This window comes from Carlito syrichta, unplaced genomic scaffold, assembly GCF_000164805.1.
Source record: "Carlito syrichta isolate Samal-C Ts95f unplaced genomic scaffold, Tarsius_syrichta-2.0.1 Scaffold87115, whole genome shotgun sequence".
Taxonomy (NCBI): Eukaryota; Metazoa; Chordata; class Mammalia; order Primates; family Tarsiidae; genus Carlito; species Carlito syrichta.
In genome coordinates, this window is record NW_007031211.1 from 1 (window position 1) to 9144 (window position 9144).

The 9144-nt window shown below is 42.2% G+C and overlaps 1 protein-coding gene across 1 annotated transcript in view; it reads right to left on the minus strand.

Moving 5' to 3' along the window:
* Positions 1 to 1017: 1017 nt before the first annotated feature.
* MED12L (mediator complex subunit 12 like) overlaps positions 1018 to 9144 on the minus strand; it is a gene marked incomplete at its 3' end in the record, with an annotated part of 335349 nt that continues 327222 nt past the window's right edge. Inside the window, exons 39-42 of the mRNA XM_008057491.2 lie at positions 8823 to 8912; positions 6664 to 6893; positions 5111 to 5267; positions 1018 to 1131 (exon numbers count right to left, since the gene is read on the minus strand). Of these exons, the coding sequence (XP_008055682.1) occupies positions 1018 to 1131; positions 5111 to 5267; positions 6664 to 6893; positions 8823 to 8912 (591 nt within the window). The remainder of the gene's footprint in view (positions 1132 to 5110; positions 5268 to 6663; positions 6894 to 8822; positions 8913 to 9144) is intronic.

Here is a 9144-nt window from a genome sequence, read left to right on the forward strand (position 1 = left end):
GAGGAACTCAAATCATTCTACAAAAAAGATACCTGCACACGTATGTTTGTTGCAGCTCTACTCACAATAGTAAAAACATGGAACCAACCATGTTGCCCATCAAAGCTGGACTGGATAAAAAAAATGTGGCACATATACACAATTGAATAGTATGCAGCCATAAAGAAGGACAAACATATGGACTTTGCAGCAACTTGGATGGATTTGAGTCAATCATACTCAGGGATCTATCAACAGAAACAAAGAACAGAGTACCATATGTTCTCACTCATAAGCAGAACTTGTACAATTATAATACTATAAGAAAGCGATTGGCAGTAGTGGGAAACTGTCAGGGGAGTGGGGGTGGGATTGGCAGTTGAGGAAAACTGCTAGGGGAGGGAGGGGCACACCTCATCAACAAGGGTACCTGCATAATCAACGTTTGTATACCTAACCCTGAATTGTACTCCACATCTTTATAATAAAAGATAAACAAATAAAAATGTGAAGAGAAAAATGGCAAAACCTACTGAACCTCAAATATTTATTTGTATCTTTCTATGAAAACAAATATACTAACTACAACAACAACACCCAAATAAAGTTCTAGGAGAAAACTGCTATTTAAGCTATCTCAATTTTTTACAATCTTATGGGCATGAAGCATGTAACCTGCCTTGAAAGAAGAAACCCAGTCAGACATGGTGGCTCAAACCTGTAATCCCAGAACTTTGGGAGGCTGAGGCTGGAGGATTGCTTGAGCCCAGGAGTTCAAGACCAGCCTGGGTAACACAGCGAGACCTTGTCTCTACAAAAAATTCGAAAACTAGCCAGGGTGGTGGCATGTGCCTGTAGTCCCTGCTACTCAGGAGGCGGAAGTAGAAGGATCACCTGAATCCGGAAGGTTGAGGCTGTGGTGAGAACTGTGATCATGCCATTGCACTTTAGTATGGGTGACAGAGTGAGACTCTGACTCAAAAAAAAAAAAAGAAGAAGAAGAAACTCACGTATCTGGTTCCAAACCCCAAAACTTACCAAAGGCTGCTGGGGCTGCATTGCTTGGATACCGAGGGTCTGACTCTGGGGCTGCGAGGACTGCTGGGCTTGGGGGGGCTGCTGAGGCTGGGGGGGCTGCTGGGGCTGCTGCATCTAGGAGAAAGAAAAGGGTTTAAGAAACACTTGAAAGGGACAATATCACTTCCCTTGTCTCCATGTCTTTTAAATCTTTTACCTAATTTTTCTGTTGCAGCAAATATAATACAAACTTGCTTCCTCCATCTTGACTGTGCCGAACCTCATTCATTCTTTCAGGGCAAGACCTAAATTGTTCTCCATGAAGCCTTCTCGGACTACTCTCACCCCAAAAATCTTTTCCTTCGGCAGTCAGTGTTTGCTGTCCACACCACTGTATACTGTCCGGGGCCATCTTTTGTGCCTACTGTTTTAACTCCTTTCACGTCATTTGCTCTTCCACATGTTTTAATTCATCTTATACTATCAGGTTAGACAAGGACTTCTCAGTAGTTATCTTTTCATTCCCTATACATCTGGAAGGATTCTTCATATATACACATATATACACACGTTTTATGTATATATATACACACCTATTATATATATATTATATATATACCTATTATACATATATATACTCTATTAGATATATACATATCCTCTATTTTTTATATTTATACATACATATATACACAAACACACTACAGGAATGTGTGTGTGTGTGTGTGTGTGTGTGTGTGCGCGTGTGTGTGTGTGTATACCGGAGGTACAAAAAAATGTAAAATGTTTACACATTTTAAGAGATGTTTGCTGTAATCAGAAGTGTCTGAATGCTGATGGTAACCACTTTGAGCACCTCCTGTAATTGCAGAAGTCAAATGTGACATGTATTCATTTTTATTGAGTATTATAATATTAATACAGTTTTTTCTTTTCTTCAAATATACAGTTTTTGGCACCGTGTGTGTGTGTGTGTGTGTGTGTGTGTGTGTGTGTGTTTTAAGGAGAAGTAGACTAGCTGCCATGAGAACTTCTGGCATAATTTACCAGCAGAGAATGAGAAATTGTGTCAGTGACAGGGTTGGCTCAAATACACGGCTCTTGGAAAATGCTTCCAGGACACAGAAGAAACACAGACTAGACATCCACTAGGTGGGACACAGAGAAGAGGAAAATATTAATCGTTGCTTTGTCTCGATGACCTTTAAAATTTCCTCCACCCAGACTTCATCCTGATGATGACAGCCTAGACTTTTCTCATCTTTCGCTGTCTTCTAACTCAGTCTGCATGCTATCCCCCAAATTATGTGTCTTCTTTAAAGCACAGTAATAAACAGCTATTGCCGTATGTCATTCTCACTAAGTGACAACGTTCATGGTGTGGAATCCTAGCAGAGGTCTGGGCCAGGTCATCCCAATATGAACAGTGCCAGCTGGACCAATCATTACCATATGAGGTCAATTCCATTTGGCTCTCTGAGAGCTCTTCCAAGAAAAATCAACCCAACTTCATAATTATCAATTTTTTCCTTGATGGAGGTAGCCCATCAGCCAAAAAAGGAGTAAGTATAATCCTCATGCAGAAGCAAATCACTATTGTTTATCTCCAGGGAATGTGTTGGTAATAAAGATACTACAGCTGGGTGTGGTGGCTCACGCCTATAATCCCAGCACTTTTTGGGAGATGATTGAGAGGATTCTCTGAGCTCAGGGGTTTGAGACCAGCCTGAGCAACATGATGAGACCTAGCCTCTACAATTAAAAAGAAAAATTAGCCAGGCATGGTGGTGCATGCCTGTGGTTCCAGCTACTTAAAGCCTGAGGCAGAAGAATCACCTGACCCTGGCAAGTCGAAGCTGCGGTGGCCGTGAGCGTCCCACTGCACTCCAGCCTGGGTATCAGAGTGAGACTCTGACTAAATAAATAAATAAATAAATAATAAAATTACAGAAGGATATATTATGTTAGTTACATATGACCTGGTAAGAAAAGGTTTTCCATATTTGCAGTCTTGAAAAACATCAACATAAGATAAAAAATGGTAGGTAAACAATTAATTTAGCAAATTTCTTCAGTAATTTTTAAATGAGAAAAGTGCTATTTACCACCTCAGAGATAACATCTATGATGATTCAAACTCCCCCAAACCAATAACCATATATTATCAATTTTGTGATGTAACTTTTGCATTATAACAGGTCAAAAATTGGGATGTGACTAACGACATCTTATAACTAATGGCATCTTATAATTGGGAAGTCCAGTTCTATAAAGGATCTATGTTGGCTTCTGCCTGTCACTTGGGGGCACTACCAACCAGAATTTTGTGGATCACACTGAATTCAGACCTCAAACCCATCTGAGCTTGTGGTTCAAATTCTCAGAGGAGATTTTTTTTGTTCCATCCATACAGTGTCAAAGTTGAGACATGCGTGTTCCTTTGCAGTCCCCTTCTGCATGGTGAGTTTATTTCTCATTGACCTCGCAATGAGAATATAGCCCCTGGGTACTCCAGCTCTAATGGACTCCCCATTTTGGGCATTTTGTTCTTAGTAGTATTGAAGTCCCCAACATAGGAACGAGTTCCATTCCAAGAGAGTGTTTATCCAACTAACACAATTGAGTATATAGTACTACATGTATTTAGCAAGCTTTACTGACACCTGGTGGACAGAAATAATACATTAAAAAACACAAGTGTGCATTGTTAAAGTTCATAACTTGAAGATCCATATGTAGGGGATTTACTGTATATAAAATAAGAGTGCATCTCAAGTTGGACTGCTGGTGAGATTAGAGCCCACTATACAGTCTCATTAAGAAATCTCCAGCCGAACACGATGGCTCAAACACTTTGGGGGGCCGAGGCCCGAGGATTACCTGAGCCCACAGGTTTGAGACCAGCCTGGGCAACATGGTGAGACCTTGTCTCTAAAACAAATGAAAAAATTAGCCAGTCATCGTAGCACACAACTGTAGTTTCGGCTACTTGGAAGGCTGAGGCAGAAGGATAGCCAGACCCCATTAGGCCAATGCTGGGGTGGCTGTGAGAGTGCCACTGCACTCCAGCCTGGGCGATGGAGTGAGACTCCAGCTATCAAAAATAAAAATAAAAATCTCCAATCCAATAACAAAGGACAAAATTTGTCAACAATAGAGACAAACAGCATAGGTAAACATAATGGAAGAAAGTTAGAAGCAAGAGTGTAACAAGGGGAGAAGCTCTTGATCTAGGAGACAAATATTTATATCAAATGAGTGAATGACAGTTCTCTGGATTCTAAGAGAATCTAGACAAATTATCCCTTTGAAATACTCTATATGCCTCCAATTTCACAGACTCATCAGAATAGAGGTGTTACAGAAAACTTTTTTTCCCCTCTGAAATTGATTTTGTGCTTAAACAGCAACTTTAAAAACATATTTTTTCTTTATTCCAATAGCCTTGGGAGTACAGATAATTTTTGGTTACATGGTTGCATTGTATAATGGTGAAGAAGTCTGGGTTTTAAGTGTATCCACCACCTCCACTTGTGCACACCGTACCTGACAAGTATTTTTTCATCCCCCCCCCACGCCCTTTTCTGAGTTTCCAGTGTTCATTATATCATTCACTATGCCTTTGCAGATCCATAGTTTAAATTCCACTTATAAGAGAGAACATGAAGTGTTTGGTTCAGAAGACTTTTGGGATTGCAGACCTCTTTAGGAATCTGATGAAAGCTCTGAATAGAATAGCTCAGTTTTTCTGTTTTTTGTTTTTTCCTTTTCACATACGGGAAACTCCATCCAAATTGCATGGCCTCTAGTTAAACAGAGACTGGGTAAGCTGAGGCTTATAGTATTAAAACCAAGGCATCCATTCACCCTTCCAAGTCTCTGTGAAATGGAAAGGATACTGCAAAACGTCCTCTCCTGCCCATGACCTGGTAGATGCACAGAGAAAGGAAAACTCTTGGCAACTGAACTGCACCAGTTTAGTACCTAGTGTCAAATACACAGGGTTCCCTGGAATATGGCAGTTTAAGAATAAAGTTTTTTTATGCCTTATGACTGCTGTGCATGTGCACTGTCTGAAGGGGGATGGCATTGCCTGCACCTCCCTGACCCCTACCTGGAGGAGTCGCTGTTGCTGTCGAACTTGCGGCTGTCTAGGTCTCATGGGGTCCTGAGGCAGGGGCACGGAGGGAAGGTTCGGATGTGCAGAAGTCAGCACAGCATCAATTCCCCCGCCCACCAGGGGGCTCTGCTGTAGAGCCTGGTGGTTCAGCCTGGCAAAGAACAATGCAACTTGGTTTCAGGCCTGTGTGTCATGTCAAATTTTTCACCAGTGCCACAAAGCATGTGACACACATCCAAAAAGAAACAGTGTCCAGCACTCCCTGTACAATTCACATACAATAAAGACCAGTGGTTAAAATAATAGATGTAACCACAATTAGTATTGCAATCAGACATCTTATGGCTCTGATCAATAAATTCTAGTAAGGCACTGCTAACATAATCAAGAGTTTTCTCTCTTGAATATTCTAGCCAAAAAAAAATTTTTTTAAAGAGGAAGGGGAAAAACAACAATGGAGCTAACACAATGATATCATCTAAGAGTATTATACCCGTGCCACATTAGATGTGAGTCACAACTATAAGAGCCTTCAACAACCGGGTGTGGTGGTTCAAGTCTGTAATCCCAGCACTTGGGGAGGCAGAGGTGAGAGAACTGTCTGAGCCCGTGGGTTCGAGACCAGTCTGGGCAACATGGTGAGACCTCATCTCTACAATAAATCAAAAAATTAGCTGGGGGTGGTGCACACCTGGAAGGCTACTTGGAAGGTTGAGGTGGAAGGATTGCCTGAACCCTGTTGGTCGAGGCTGTGGTGGCCATGAGCAGTGTGCCACTGCACTATAGTCTGGGCAACAGAGAGAGATTCTGACTCAAACAAAAAAGGCTTAAACAAAATAAACAAGAGGGGGCATTCTTTTTATTTTTTGAATCAGAGTCCCATTATATCAACCAGGCTGGAGTGCCACAGCATGATCACAGCTCATCACAGCCTTGATCTCCTAGGAGCCTAGAACTTCAAAACCTGCCAAGGCAACCTAGTAGGACCTCATCTCTATTTAAAAATAAAAATAAAAAATAAATAGCTAGGTGTAGTGGTACACGCCTGCAGTCCCAGCTACTTGGGAGGCTGATGCGGAAGGGGAATTCTTGACTTTGAACCTGTCTCTGGAGGCTACTAAAAATGAGAAAGCAGAATGCAAATTACATGCAAATATGTAAGCTCATAAAAACAATTATAAATGTCCTATGCTGGGTGTGGTGGTTCACGCTTATAATCCCAGCACTTTAGGAGGCTGAGGTGGGAGGATCACTTGAGCCCAGCCTAACCAACATCGCAAGACCTCATTTCTACAAACAATCCAAAAAGTTAGCTAGGTGCAATGGCACATGCCTGTAGTCCCACTTACTTGGGAGGCTGAGGAGAGAGGACTGCCTAAGCCTAGTAGGTTGACGCTGCAACGAACCTTGAACAGGCCACTGCACTCCAGCCTGGGTAACAGAGTGAGATCCTGACTCAAAAAACAAAAGTACCATCCCCTAGAAGAAGCATAGCAAATCCAAGAATGAGTGTTTGCTGTTGCAAGCATTACTTGCACACGTCTCACCTCTGAGAACCTGTCAGGGGCTGCAGGTAGGCCGAGGCCTGCTGTTGAACATAGCCAGTCGGCTGCTGCTGGATCTGTCTGAGTCTTTCCATCAGCGCAGGATTGGAATGTGCAGCCGGATAGGCTCTGGAGTTGTAGCTGGGCGACAGGACCACACTGCCAGCCTGCTGCTGTGGTGTCTGCTGCAAAGGCATCTGTGTTCCATACATTGTATACCCCTGGGGCATGGTCTGCAGGTAGGCACAAGGGAATAAGTCAATGTTTCAATTTGTCACCTAGCTTTATTGCTAAAATACATGGGACAAAAACCCATGAAGACTTCTTTGGAGTTCACTGTTCTCAAAGGCTTTCATGACTTAGAATCTGAGAAGAAGGCAGGGAGCCTGGCCAAAGCTACTGAGTAGCTGTATAATGATTCACCAGAAATTTCAACTTTTAAAAAACTAATCCCCACTTAGTTAAACTGGCTTTTAAGAGCAGTTGCCTACTTTGAGGGAAGGAAGAACATGTATCTATATAGAAATAATCAGAGAAGCACCCATACCTTCAGGGCACAGATGTCATCAATGTTCAACAGATCCCAAGTATCATTAATACCATATCCAAAATTAGTCAGGAAAGCTTTACCCATGCTCAATGTAAATTAAAATAATGGAGTATACTTTCCCAATATGTGACTACATCTCTTTGGGTCTGATGAATGTGTGCTTAGTAACTAGCCACCAAAAAAAAAAAAAAAAACCCAAAACAAAAATGATTAATACCTTACCAAGAAGGGTACAATTGGTGACTATTCAATATCCTCTAGTGCTGGTTGGACTGTAGTCCATTTTAGTACTCTACCAATAATGTGAACACTTAATTTTCCTATTCAGTATTAACATGCAAGTACCTATTTCTCTAAATCTTGACACCTTATGTACAAGAAAAAACCGAGGTCTGTTGGATCACTAGATACAATTTACACAGCAGAGTGCTAATTAACGTGGAAGAATATTGCTCTTCCCAAAGCACCACATTTTTTTTTTTTTTTGGGTTGGAGTCTCACTCTGTCACCCAGACTGGAGTGCAGTGGCCGCTCCCGGCCACCGCAGCCTCGACCTGCTAGGCTCCAGCGATCCTTCCGCCTCAGTCTTCCGAGTAGCCGGAATTACAGGCGTGTGCTACCATGCCCAGTTGATTTTTTGATTTATTGTAGAGATGAGGTCTTGCTGCCCAGGCGGGTCTCAAACCCGCGGGCTCAGGCAATCCACTCACCTCAGCCTCCCAAAAGCGCGGAATTACAGGCTGAGCCACCGAGCCCGGCAAGCACCACATTTTAAAGTATTTTAAGATAGATTAATGCCTCTGACTTGGAAGACAGAGAAACGCATAACAAGCTTCCAGCAAGCAGCATGAATGGATCCAGGTGGGAAAGATCAGTGCCTGGCTTTCTTCTCAGCTGTGGACAGAGAATGAACAGCCAGCCCCAACTAGCAATCTTACCAACAGCCCTGGGTTCCTGATTATGAGAGGAATGGAGTAAGAGCATAAAAATGTAGAAATCGCAAAATTATTAGGAAAAAACCCTCAAGATATGCATTATATTAAGGCAAAGGTATCATTTGTTGAGCATCTCCTGTGTACCAGGTGCTATGCTAGCTCCACAAGTTCTTAAACCCTCACTCTCCTCACCTCTATTTGACAGAGTAAGAAACCAGAGCTCAGTGTGACTTGCAAGTCACACGGCTAGAAAGTTGTGGGGAACTGTGCCAGGGTCTGATCGCAAGACCCATTATCTTCTTGTTCTACCACGATTCCTTGGTGAAGCGATCTTTGAATATGACAATTTCAATCATGAATGACAGCATTTACATTATAACATAAAGAAAACTGCAATTGTTGAGAATTTCAATAGTTATCAATATCATTAATGCAACAATTTGACCTTATTTTCTTTTAATAAAATAATTTTCTAAAACGTTTTATGCTCCTTAATCAATCCCGAGACTTGTTCAATAATCACTGATAATGTTTTTTGAAATGTCAATTGTAACCTGTAAGTCGAAGAAGTAACTAAGTGCTAGACCCCATAGGGAGTTGACATTCTATTTACTTAGCATCCCACTTCAAATAGAGAGCATTAAATATGTCAGCAGCTGTGACGCGAATGAGAGTACCTGTGCTTGTTGCAGTCCTGGATACTGAGGGAGCTGAGGGGAGGGCCGTGCTTGAGCAGCAAAGAGAGCAGCCTGGTCCCCCGGCTGGCCCTGGAAAACAAAGCCGAGGCGAACTCTTGATCATAATAGCAAGGGCTTCACTTGAGCTTCTGGTCAACAATCCAAATAACCCACGACATCCAATCTCATTACTTGAAGGCACAACTCACAGATTTTCAAACTGCCTTCAATACTATTTATTTTCTTTTTTTTTTGAGTTGGAGTCTCACTCGGTCACCCAGACTGGAATGCAGTGGCCGCTCCCGGCCATCGCAGCCTCACC